General features: G+C 36.1%; 1 protein-coding gene across 1 annotated transcript in view; it reads left to right on the forward strand.

Moving 5' to 3' along the window:
• The window catches only part of TMEM131 (transmembrane protein 131), a 246,218-nt gene that overhangs the window by 128,941 nt on the left and 103,138 nt on the right, over nucleotides 1-14,139 (forward strand). Inside the window, exon 5 of the mRNA XM_045445797.1 lies at nucleotides 13,576-13,699. Within this exon, the coding sequence (XP_045301753.1) occupies nucleotides 13,576-13,699 (124 nt within the window). The remainder of the gene's footprint in view (nucleotides 1-13,575; nucleotides 13,700-14,139) is intronic.

Genomic DNA, 14,139 nt, shown 5'->3' on the forward strand with positions numbered 1-14,139 from the left:
TGCTGACAGCTCAGCCTAAAGCCTGCTTCGGATTCTGTCTCTCTTTCTCTTTCTGCCCCTCCCCCGCTCATGCTCTGTCTCTCTCTGTCTCTCAAAAATGAATAAACGTTAAAAAAAAAAAAATTTAAATCTCACCTGTCTAGCCAAGTGTCTCGCATGCTGTTTATGATGGGCAGAATTCTAAGATGGCCTCCCAAATTCCTGGCCTCCAGGGTGCACACACGCACCTTCTCCCAGTCAAACATGAATCTAGATGTTGCTGTGAAGGATTTTGGAAATGTAATTAAGATCCCAAATCAGTTGGCCTTTAAAACAGGGAAATAATCTGTGAGGCTGAGATGATGTCATGAGCCCTCCACATTTGGCTGTAAGAGTCATAGACAGAAATGGCAGTGATTTCAAGAGAGGTGTTGATGTAAGGGAGTTTGTTGTGCCGGTTTTGGAAACGGAAAGGGCCATATGGCAAGAGACTGGAAGCAACCTAAATATCACCAATAACCTGAATGAGCCTGGAAGATGTGTGAGTGAGACCCTAAGCAGATCAAGCAGTCATGCTGGGCCTGGACTTCTGATTTACAGACCTATAAGATAATAAATGGGTGTCATTTTAAGCCTCTAAGTTTGTGGTAATTTGTTGTGTAGCAGAAAACTAATTGCTCTGCTTATTTATTTACAAGTAAGCATGCATTAGTACTTGACCAGAGTTTTTCATGGTTTAGTGTGACTTCTCTTTTCAGTCTCCCATTTTATCATGGATTCTGTTCACAACTCCAAGGGAACAGAAGAGAGGGAGAGGGAGGGGCAGGGGAAGCTGTTTTAATATGAGGTCTGTAAGCAGTTCTGTCCTAGGAGGACTCCTTCTGCTTCCTGTGGTGTGGACTGCCCAGAGCTGCAGGAAGCCTGCTCTGTCCAAGCCTGCATAACTAGAGTGGCCTACTGATACCCTTCCTGAGACGTTCCCTCTGTTCTTGTTACTACAAACTTCTTTGAACAGCACGAGTAGATGACCCTTCTCCCCTGAGCAAAGATTCATTTCTGTAGGGTGTGTCATTTCCTCTTTGATCCCTGGGAGAAAGGGCAAGACCAGCCTCAGCAGCATTGCAAATCAAGCATTCTGATCCACTCCCCCCTGCCAGGCTCCTTATGCCTCCAAGCTTGTTTTCCTTACCCCGGAGTCCTCGCCTACAGAAGGCCATCTTCAGTTGTCTTCTTGAAGGATCCCCCAGATTACCTGTCCGTCTTATACCGTGTCTTCTTTATCTTAACTGAGATTGATTACACTGAGGTCATTGGAGGGAAAACGTGAAGATTGAATTCATAGGGAGTGAATGACTGGTTGCCAGTCACCCTGCAGGACATTTGAATTGTGAAAGAGTGTAGTGGTAAACTTTCAGGATATAAGGACATTTTTGTTTCCGTGTACTGTTACTCTATTTATATATCTATATAAAGCTTGAGAAAAAAGAATTTTATCTTCCATGTTGTCTTTGTACAGCTCCCTGCAGCATCAACACACAAAATTTGAGACCCCAGCTGGCTCTGTACCTATTTCCCTAACTGTTTCATGGTCCTGTGACCCCCACCTGCAATTGATGAGCCTGTTGGTTAAGGGGTCTAGCTCCCAAGAAAGTCTCGGGAGCAAGAGGAATTCCACTGAGTTTGAAGAGCTTCTGAGGGTGATCAGCTTCCTACTTCCTAACCCTAAATGTGTTGTTATAAGCCTCCTGCAGATACCCCTCTGCCCCTGCCTCAGGACCTAAGCCCTGGTTCTGCCTTTGGTTTTTTTTTTCCTCACAGTTGGACTCTTAAGCCACAGAAAGATTGTAGACCTCATGGTGGCTGGACTGTAAGCCATGAAATTATTTTGGACCAGTTTTTGCTTCTACATCCTTCCCACTTGTAACAAGAGTTTGTAGCATCTGCAGTGTTGAGCTCTCAGAAGGGAAATATGACTTGGTGTTTAGCCCTTAGAGGCACCAGAAAACATTAACCTCAACAAGAAAACGTCATGTCATCATTATAAAGAAATTCTCAAATGATGTGTAAAATAAACCATAGTGTAAACCATTATCAAAACCTTTAAAATGGGTTAAGTGTTATAAAAGACAGCGGATAGTTCTTTACAAATTGGTAAACCTTATCTAGATGAACCTAATATGGAACAAGAGACTGTCATTCCATTGTAGAAAAGACAAAATGTTTAAAATAATCCAAGATTAGGGGCGCCTGGGTAGCTCAGTCATTTAAGCCTCCACCTCTTGATTTCTGCTCAGGTCATGATCTCACAGTCGCGAGATTGAGCCCCACTTCAGGTTCCACACTGAGTGTGGAGTCTGCTTAAGATTCCCTTCCTCTCCCTCTGCCCCTCTGTCACTTGCACTCTTTCTCTCTCTCAAAAAATAAAATTTTAAAAATGACAACATTTAAAATAATCCAAGACTAAAGTATAGACAGAGCTGCAAAAAAAATGAGTAAAGGGGTGGTAAATTGATTTTGATGTTGATTTAGATGATAAGGAATTTGAAAATCAGGTGAAATAATGTGACTGTATTAAAAGTCAGATTCAATACATGAAATTCTGACCAACTTTTGACTTTAAGGATTTTGGAGAAAAAAAAAAAAAAGTGAAGCCCTAATGAGGACGTTAAACAGAAACCTTAAGGAAACAAACTAATCTTTCTACTTGGACAATAAAATGACCTTTGATTTTATTTATTGTAATGTTTAATTATAATACTTCTGTCCTGAGTTCTCTAATATTCTGTTTTGTGTAACATTTGTTAAAGTACTTTTCAAATTGAATTCTTGGGAGATCATATTTAATATATGGGCTCTCTCTTGACTAAACAGGATTCAGCATCGTACAGTTATATAAGAATCACCTGTAAAAATAAGCCAACATCATGATAAAGCTGGCTTACATGTAGGCCTTCAGCAAATACCTTTTAACTCATTGACCTCAGGTAACAAAACCATCTTAACTGATGGTCACTCTAAACCAAAAAAAAAAAAAAAAAACACCTCCAAATGCTTTATTCTAGTTTTATATGGTGATGCTTAATAATTATAGAGTAGTATTGCTTTCCATAGTATTCTCATTACTTTACCATAACGCTGTTTACTTTTTTTCATGAAATATACACATAGAAAAATGCATAAAGTATATATGTAGTTTTACATATGCTACCCCGTCAGATATTATTATATATTTTTAGTTTATGTAATTATGTTTCAGTATACAGATACTGTGATATAGATCATTCTGGGGGTTTTTTTTTTGTTTTTTTTTTTTTTGGTTTTTTTTGGCTGTATTGAGATGTAATTAACATAACATTGTAAAAGTTTAGGTACACAACATACTGATTTGATATACTTACACATTATAAAATGATTAGCATGGTAAGGTTAACACTGTCGTCACAGCACATAATTACTACTCTCTTTTGTGGTAAGAACATTTAAGGTTTTAGCAACTTTCAAGTACATAATACAGTATTAACAACTATAATCACTATACTGGACATTAGAACCCTAGAACGTATTCATCTTCTAACTAGAGGTTTGTACTCTTTGACCAACATCTCTCTCTTCGCTCCCCCCCCCCCCTTACCCCTGGTAGCCACCAGTGTTTGTCTTTCTCTGTCTAACTTCATTTAGCATAATGCCCCCAAGGTCCATCCATGTTGTTGCAAGTGGCAGGATGTCCTTTCTTGTGGCTGAATAATATTCCATTGCATATAAGCATACCATATCTTCTTTATCCATTCATCCATTGACAGACACTTAGATTATTTCCATTCCTTGGCTATTGTGAGTAATGCTGCAGTGAACATAGAAGTACAGATATCTCTTTGAGATCTTGTTTTCATTTCCTTTGGATATGGGAAGAAATAAGATTGCTGGATCATGTGGTAATTCTGTTATTAAGGTTTTGAGGAACCTCCATATTGTTTCCATAGTGGCTGCATAGTTCCTTCTTTTTCTTACCTTTTTAAAGCTTCATTTTTGTTAGATGTCCATCTGTTCTCTTATTTCTAACCATAGCAAAGAATCCACATTTTACCCATAACTCCTTCTTTAGTGGCTATACATATTATCTCTAATACCCTACCGCCACAAACAGCCCTGCAGTGAATACTCTTGCAGGTTCACTTATGGACTTTCATGAGGATTTCTTTGGAATATAAGGCCAGGAGAGGAATGCATAGGTCATAAAGCGTGAGTACACTTCACTGTCTAGGTGTTGCCTGGTTGCTTTTGTGCTTATCTGTGCCTTCCTATATTTCCACATCCCTTGTATTTGTACTAATGCTTAACATCAGCCAACTTTCTGTTTTTGCTAGTTAAATAGGGATAATGTGGTACTTCATCATTAATTTTGTATTTCTCTGATTGCTATTAAGTTACAGTATCCATCTTTTTATATGCTTATTGGCCTTTTGGGTTTCCTCTTCTGTGAATTGCCTGTTCATATCTTTTGACCTTTTTTCTTTCGGGATTCTTACTAACTTGTTAGAAATTCCTTTTGTAAGCTAGAAATAACTTTAAAGTCTAAAGATATATTTAGATATTGTAAATATCTTTTCCCAGCTTGTCACCTGTTCACTTTTCCCATCCCATACTTTGTTGAATCAGAAAGTCTTAATGTTTTCCCCAAATTTTGAAAAATTTAAAAGTTCAGAAAAGTTGGAAGAATAATATGGTGAATACCTATATAATCTTTATCTAGATTCACCAAGAGTCAACCTTTAGCACATTTACTGTCTCTCTTCTACACACACACACACACACACACACACAACACACACACACACAGAGACTACTTTTTTTTTTAAGTAAATGTGGACATCCTGCTACTTCATCCCTGTGTTCATTAGTATGTAAATCCTAAGGGACAGACATAACCATATTCAGTTTTCCCTAATCGCCAAAAATATGTCCATTATTGTATACGGTCCCCCAACCAGGATCAAATCAAGGATGACACATTGTATTTGGTTGGTTGGTGTCTTTAATCTTTAAACTACCTTTCTTCTTTTTTTCATTTATAAGATAGAATTTTTTGTAGTTCAGATCAGTTGATGTATAGAATAGTCCACAAACTGGATTTGCCTCATTATTTCTTCATGATTAGAATCAGGCTAAATACTTTTGTCAAGAACATTATATAGATAATGTATATTTCCCATCACATAACATCAGGCGGCCAATAAGGTCCATATTTCTAATTGTTAATGATGCTGAGTTTGAGTACTTCCTAAGGTACTCTCTACCAGATTCTGTACATTGTAAAGGTACCTTTTCCTTTTTGTAATTAGTAAGTAATATGTGGGGTTAATAACATGTTCTCCAGCAACCTTTCATTTTAATAGTTCTACCTACTTATCATATTATTGACTCTTGCCTAAATCATTTACTACATTGATAATTGCAAAATGGTGATTTCTTTTTTTCCTCAAATTCTAGCAGGTTTTTTTTTTTTTTTTCATTTAGGAGCCAAGATTTTTCTGTGAAAAGTATGGTCCTCTCTTTTTCCTTTGACTGTCACTATAAACAAAAGGTCAGCAAATTATGGCCCTTGCCACCCATTTTTGTAAATAAAAGTTTTATTGGAACATAATCATACATGCTCATTTACACTTTATGGTTGCTTTTACACAACATTGGCAGAGTTGAGTGTTATGACAGAGATTGCATAGTCTGTAAAGTCTAAAATATTTACTGTCTGGCCCTTTACAGAAAAAGGTTGTTGATCCCAATTATAGACTCATATATTCTCTGCTTTATTTAATGTGTTATAACCCTTTGCTTTCACTGTTCTTTTTCCAAATTTTATAAATTTTCCCAGTAGAAGCCTGTTTAAGCTGATTTCTATCATTTTTTGTAAGTTCCATTAACCTTTGAACATTTCTTTGCTTTCTGATTCAACAAGACATTCTAGACTTCCCTTTGTTTTCATTGTCCTAGACCTGGAATGAGCCAAAAGTATGAGAAGTCCTGGTTTCTTTTTAGGGGAAATGACATTTCAAACCCATATCTGGGTGCCAAAGTGTGCTTATTGCTCTGGATGTCATTGCTTCTAGCCTTTTGTGAAAAGATCTATAGAGGAACATAGGCGTACCCTATATAAATGAATATATGTAAGTCATGTCCCATACTGATAATTCTAATTCATATTTTACCAATTCAGATCCAGAGTCATAGAGTTCTTCCTCATTATTCCCCATTTTGTATCTGCATCTTATTTTTCCACAAAATAATTATTAGAATATTACCTTTAAATATTTCGTAAAATTTGCCAGTACAGTACCCATGGACTGGAATTTTCTTTGTGGGAAGGTTTTAAATTATGAATTCAATTTCTTAAGTAGTTTTATTTTTTGTAATGCTTACATATTTTTTTTCTTATTTTACCAGTTTTGGTAAGCTGTGTTTTTTTCTGGGAGTTTGGTAGTTTTAGGATAATTTTTAAATTTACTAACATAAAATTGTTAATATTGTTTTAATGTTTGCAGTATCTGTAGCGATACCTCCTTTTATCATTGCTCATACTGATATTTTGTGCCGTCTCTTTTTTCTTTCTTGCCAGGTAGTTGTCAACTTACTAGTTTTTTACCCCCAAGAAGGGTGAACTTCTGACTTCATAGATCATCTCTGTTTTATGTGTTTTATTACATTGATTTCCACACTTGCTTTTATCCATTTTTTACTTGTATCTTCTTTAGATTTAATTTGCTGTTCTTTTTCTCATGACATGGATGCTTAGTTCATTAAATTTTAGGCTTTTTTTTTCTTCAAATATATACATTTAAATTCACGAATTTTTCTTTAAGCACAGAATCAAGTTTATTTTACAAGCTTTTAATAAGTTAAGTTTTTAATTTTCATTCCAGATAGTTCTTAATTTTTATTCAGATTTTGTCTTTGATCCATGGGTTATTTACACATGCATTGATCTATTTACATATTTATAGAAAATCAAGTTATCTTTTCTTATTGATTTCTGTTTAACTGGGCCAAGACTAGAAAATTCTGCATATAAAAGAGTTTTATAGAAGGGATAGAATAGAAAATAACTAGCAAGATGGTACTTTAACCATATCAATAATTACATTAATTGTACATATAAATAGTCTAAATACACCAATTAAAAGACCAAGATTTTCAGATTAAAAAAGCAAGACTCAACTAACAATAGAAACCCAAAATATAGGAAGCAAAACTGACAGAACTGAAGGGAAAAGTAGACAATTCAGCACTAATAGAGACTTAGTACCCCACTTTCAATAATGGATAGACCGTCTAAGCAAGAGATAACAAAAGAAACAGAAGACCTGAAAACAGTTCAATGCCATTAGACATCTATAGAATATTCCACTCAACAACAAAGTACTTACACTGCTGACACACAAAGAACGTTCTCCAAGATAAACTGTATGCTAGACCATAATGTAAGCCCCTATAAATCTGGAAGTCATACAAAGTATGTTCTCTGATAACTTCATTCTTTAATTAAATAAATTGGCAAGCAATAAAAAAAAGAATCTTGAGATATTAAACAACATATTCTTTAATAATGAATCAAAGAAGAAAATCAAGAAAGGAATTAGAAAATGCTTTCAGATAAGTGAAAAGAAAATATACCAGAATTTATGGGGTACAGCAAAAGCATTGCTCAGAAAGAAACTTACAGCTATAAATGTCTTAATCAGCAAAGAAAAAAAATCTCAAATCAGAAATCTAACCTTCCACCTTGAGAAACTAGGAAAAGAAAAGCAAAATAAAAAATAATTAGAAAGAAATAATAAAGACTAGAGAAGAAATAAATGAAATAAATGAAAAATAGCAGAGAATATTAACAGAAATTGGTTCTTTCAAAACAGCAGCAAATTTGACAAACCCTTAGCTAAATTAAGCAATAAAGAGAAAAAGACTCAAGTTACTAAAACCAGGAATGAAAGAGGTGATCTTTGTATAGAATATAACCTTACAGAAATAAAAAAGGATTGGGGCACCTGGGTGGCTCAGTCGGTTAAGCATCCAACTCTTGATTTTGGCTCAGGTCATGATCTCATGGTTCATGAGATCAAGCACCTTGTCAGTCTCTGCACTTGTAGAATGCACTCTACAAGTGCAAAGCCTGCTTGGGATTCTCTCTCTCCCTCTCTCGCTCCCCTCTCCCACTCATGCTCTCTCTCTTTCCCAAAATAAATAAATAAACTTAAAAAGAAATAAAAAAGGATTATAAAGGAATACCATGAACAACTGTATGCTAAAAAGTTCATTAACTTAGTTGAAATAGACAAATTCCTGAAAAGACACAAATTTCCAAAACTGACCTAAGAAGAAATAGGAAATCTGAATAGGCTTATAACAAGAGTTTGAATTAGTAATCAAAAAGCTTCCCAGAATGAAAGCTCTGACTCACAGAAAGCCTTATTGATTAATTTTATAAAAAATTCAAAGAAGAATTAATACCAGTCCATCATAAACTCTTCCAAACAATAGAAGAGTGAACATTTCCCAACTCTGTATGTTAGGCCTGCATTACCCTTATACCAAAATCACACAAAGACACTATAAGAAAACTACAGACCAATACTCCATGTGTTAAAATTCCTCCACAAAATAATAAAATATCTAAAAAAGATTATATACCATGGCCAAGTGGCATTTGCTCCAAGAATGCAAGGTTAATTTAACATCTGAAATTCAATTAATGTAATATACCATGTTAATAGAATAAATGGGAAACATGTGAGTATGTCAGTAAGTAACACACACAGAAAAGGTTTTGAATAATACATCCTTTCATGATAATAACACTCAAAAAACTAAGAATAGAAGAGAATTTCCTCAGCCTGATAAAGAGCTTCTATGAAAGTCACATAGTTAACATTCTGTTTAATGGTGAAAGACTGAAAGCTTTCCCCCTACATCCAGAACAGGGCAGTTATGCAAGAAAAAGAAACAGTAGGCACCCAGACTGGAAAGGAAAAAGCATCTCTATTTTCAGATGTTATACTCTTGTATATAGAAAATGATAAGCAGTCCACTTTTAAAAACTTGGAATGAGTAAGTTCAAGGTTACAGGATATAAGATCAATATACAAAATTATATTTCTCTACACTAGCAATGAGCAATTTAAAATTAAGAAAACAATTCATTTATAATAAATCAAAAAGAATAAAATACTTAGCTATAAATTTAGCAAAAGTAGTGCAAGACCTATATATTAAAAACAACAAACCATTGTCAAAAGAAATTAAAGAACTATAAATAAATGGAAGCCATTTCATATTCAGAAATCAGAGGACACAAATAAAGATGGCAGTACTCCCTAAATTGATCTATGAATTCAACAAAATTCCCATCAAAATACCAACTGACATTTTTGTAGAAATGGACAGGCTGATCTTAAAATGGACATGAAATCAGAGGGATTCAGAACAGCCATTCTTTTTTTTTTTTAATTTTTTTTTTAACGTTTTATTTATTTTTGAGACAGGGAGAGACAGAGCATGAACAGGGGAGGGTCAGAGAGAGGGAGACACAGAATCTGAAACAGGCTCCGGGCTCTGAGCTGTCAGCACAGAGCCCGACGCGGGGCTCGAACTCACGGACCGCGAGATCATGACCTGAGCCGAAGTTGGCTGCTTAACCGACTGAGCCACCCAGGCACCCCCAGGACAGCCATTCTTTTAAAAGGAGACCAACATTGGAGAATTTTTAGTGCCCAATATTAGAAACCTATAAGTTTTAGTAGTCAAGACACTGTGACACTGCCATAAAGATAGACATATAGGTAAACAGAAAAGAATTTAGGTTCCAGAAATAGAAATTTACATTTATTGCCAATTGATTTTGACAAGAGTGCCAAAACAATTAAATAGAGAAAGAACAGTCTTTGCAACAAATGGCGCTGGGCCAACTGGGTATCCACATGCAAAAGAATTAAGTTGCACGCCTGCCTTAGAGCATACACAAAAATTAATTCAAAGTATATAATAGAGCTAAATGTAAATGTAATAAAGCTGAACTATAAAAGCTTTAGAAGAAAAGATTGGAATATATGAACATATCTCCATTATCCATTGGTTTATGCAATGATTTCTTAGCTATGACCCTAGAAGCACAAGTGATAAAAGGCAAAATATACAAATTGAATTACATAAAAATTAAAAACTTTTGTACTGCATGCAAATGATACCATCAAAAAAGTTTGGGGCACCTGGGTGCCTCAGTCAGTTAAGCATCCGAATTTGGCTCAGGTCATGCTCTCGCAGTTCGTGGGTTTGAGCCCTGCGTTGGGCTCCATGCTGACAGCTCAGAGCCTGGAGCCTGCCTCAGATTCTTTGTCTCCCTCTCTCTCTCTGTCCCTCCCCCACTCACACTCTGGCTCTGTCTCTCTCTCAAAAATAAATAAACGTAAAAAAAAAAAAAAGAAAAGAGAAAAAAAGAAAGAGAGAAAACAGTCCACACAATGGGAGAAAATACTTGGAAAAAATCTCTTAAGATACTTAGATCCACAATATATAAAACTCTTGCAACTCCTTAAATTTTATTCTCTGTTTAAATACAGGGTTTCCTTATCTCTCCTTGTTGACACTTCATGAACCCTTTCAGTCAAGAATTAGTTCATCTTTTTTTAAAGTTTGGGTTTTACCGGGGCACCGACTTCGGCTCAGGTCATGATCTCACAGCTCATGGGTTCGAGTCCTGCATCAGGCTCTGTGCTAACAGCCCCTGTGCTAACAGCCCTTGCTTATGCTGTGTCTCTCTCTGTCTCTCAAAAATAAATAAACATTAAAAAAAAAAAAGTTTGAGTTTTACCCATTAATTTTGTCCATATTCCTTAAATATTCCTATAGTCCACCTTCCAAATATTACCATTTCTAGGTGTGCCCTACATATCTGCTTCTCGCTTTTTTTTTTTTAGCTCTTTTAAAATATTCTGAGTATGTATTTTTTTCTTGCTGAATTGTGAGCTAAATTGTCAATCCGATCTTCCAACTCACTAAGAGATTTTTACCTACCTTTATACATTGTACTTTTATACTAATAATTTCGTTTGTTTTCTGTATGATTTCTTGCTTCATTTTACTAATATCTTGCCATATCTCCTTAAGCATATCACACTGTGCTTGTTTAGTTCCTGGTTCAACTTTTCCAACTTCAGGTGTGTGTTACTCAGCCTTTACCAGGTTATGCTATGACCACAACCAACCCAAAATCTTAGTGGGATGTAGGCTAAAAGCAGCACTCCTGAGATAGGCCATTTCTTGGAAAAAGAATACAAGACGACTTTTAAAACTTAATGTTACATGTCACTTTTGCTCACATTTCATTGACCAAAGAAAATCATATGGCCAAGCCTAATGTTGAAGTAGAATTCTCTCACAGGTTCAGTCAGCAGATTGGGAATACCACAGTTTATCACAACATTGTATGTTTTCTAATTCTACTCCTCATGGAGTTAACTTAAGAGCTCCTGTCTTGTAGTGCCTATTGAGGAAGGGCAGAATAGAAAGACTTGGTCTTTGTCTCTTGTGAATTTAAGAAGGGAGATGATCCCCAAGGTAGAAAGACCCAGTTCCACACACACATACATGTAAAAACTATTAATTGTCCTGTTTGCCACCACTGTATCTGATAGTGCTTAGGCAGAAGCATCTGGGTGGAGATGTAAATGTAATCAAATAGCCCTTGGTCTTTGGACTACCAAAGAGGAGTTAGAGGCAGGTGTGCTCCAGGGTAGCTGATTATCAGCTTCTTAGCTCTCTAAGCCTCTCTGCTATTCTAGGTTGAAAGGGCAAGCTCTGATTGTTCCAGGGCAAGCAGGGAAAGAAGGAATTGGAGAACAGAGTTTTGAAGACTTCTTCTACCCTAGCCTCTCATTGTCAGCTTAGGCTATTCTTTGTCCCTCACTTTTCCCCACCTGCCAGTTCAAGGCAACCTTCTGTTCCCCCCAGGGTTTCTTACTGTTTTTTAGTTAATCCTTGGAATCAGTACCTTCCTCTAACTTCTAAATTTTTCCAGGATTGTTGTTGGGGGGTGGGTGGGTTCAAGGAGAGCCAGGAGCATGAATAAAATAAAAACATGGACCAGGGGGTACCTGGGTGGCTCAGTTGGTTAAGCATCTGACTCTTGCTTGGTTTCAGCTCAGGTCATGACCTCACAATTCATGAGTTTGAGCCCCACATCGGGCTCCAAGCTGACAGTGCAGAGCCTGCTTGGGGTTTGTTCGTTCTCTCTTTCTCTCTCTCTCTCTCTCTCTCAAAATCAAAAATATTTTAAAACAAAAACACGTGGACCAGAATGGTTGCCTGAGGAGAGGACCTTGTGAAAGAAGTTGCATTTGAATTAGAAAATGAGGATTTGGATTGGACTAGGGGGATAGGGAGGAAAACAGAGCAAAGAGATTGGTAAAGCCATGGGGGCTATGCACATGAAACCAGCCTGATCCAGGTTGGAAGGTTTAGATTGTGAAAACATAGGGAGTTAGTTACTTGTTTAGGTCAGGTGATGTCAGGGTAGGGAGGATCTTAATTTCTACTAAGGCAAGGGGGGAGAAAAGGGAAGGGAGGGAAGCTCACCCGTGCACACTCTTACCAAGTGCCTGTGCTAGATAATATGGAAAATATGGAGTACACATATAATGTAACCTTTGTCTGAAAGGTGCTGATAATCTTGAGGAAATAAAACTGGTGCTAATTAAATTATTAGAGGACATTAAGAAACAGTTTATTTGCAGAATTCTCTGATGCTGTAGGAGTTAGGAGGCCTGCCTGTACAGCTGAGATTAGCTGTGTAAGTACTTAATGGACTGCATAACTAAGGAGATGTCACTTTTAAGTGGAAACTCTAATGTGGATACAAGGAGAACATTAAAATGGATCTATGGATGTCAGATCACTGAGTGTGTGTCCTCCTTAAGAGGAGGCAGTTTAGTATAATGAGTTAGAACATGGACTAAAGCCAGATGGCCTGGATTCAAATTTAGATTCCAAGTATGACTTTGGACAAGTAACTTTTCTGTGCCTCAGTATCCTCATCTATAAAATGAGGACAATAATAGCCCCTAATTCATAAGGCCGATCTGCTCACATAACTTTGCCACTCAGTTTCTCCTAAATTGAAGAGCATGTATCAGTGGAATTTGGGGAGAAGGGGACATGATTCAGAATTAGTAGGAAAGCAGGGTGGTATTACAGAAGGAAATGAAAAGATCTGACCATTTTATTCCCTGCCTGCTTCCTCACTAGACTGTCAGCTTTATCTGGACAGAGATTTACTTCATTGTATCCTAGCCCCTGGCTCAGTGTGAGACATAAAATGGGCACTCAGTATATATTTGTTGAATGACTAAATGCATTTCTATGTGTAATTTTAAATATAAACCAATTAAATAGTTTTATATGTTTGGATATGTACTTGTCCAATAATTTTGATGTTTAAATTTTTTTAGCAGCAAGAAACTAATTCAACAACTAGAAATAATCTTTGAAGTATTTGTGACAGTGGTTTTGTTTTTTGTTTTTGTTTTTGTTTTTGTTTTTGTTTTGCTTTTACAGGCCAGTTGGAATGCCAAAAATGGAAAAAGTTTACTTACATAATCCTAGTTCTGAAGAAACTATTACTTTAGTATCAATATCTGCTACAACATCACATTTTCATGCATCATTTTTTCAAAATAGGGTAAGTTTTTCTATAAATGTTTCTCTTGAGTTTGAAATTGAAATATCTAGATGTTTTATGTATAATTTCATTTTGCTATAATTAAAATCCGGTTCGAGTGTTTCATATTTGTTGCGGGTTTCAGTTTGCCCTATTTCCTAAGAATTATCACTTCTACTCTTAAACACACATTGTGTTTCTTAACATAAAACAATTTAACAATTCCACTTTGAACCTAAGTACTCTGAAAAATGTAGTAGTCAGAAATTTAGTTGATTTTTTTTCCTTTTTAAATAATAAGTAATTCCTCAGTGTTGTGTTAGTTTTCTATTGCTACCTAATAAGCTACCACAAACGTGATGGCTTTAAACAACCCCCACTTATTAGCACATAGTTTATCAGTTGTAAGTCCAGTGTGTTCTTTGCTCAGAGTATCGTAAGGCTGTAATTAAGATGTCAGC

The sequence above is a fragment of the Leopardus geoffroyi genome, chromosome A3 (assembly GCF_018350155.1).
Source record: "Leopardus geoffroyi isolate Oge1 chromosome A3, O.geoffroyi_Oge1_pat1.0, whole genome shotgun sequence".
In the NCBI taxonomy this organism is placed as follows: Eukaryota; Metazoa; Chordata; class Mammalia; order Carnivora; family Felidae; genus Leopardus; species Leopardus geoffroyi.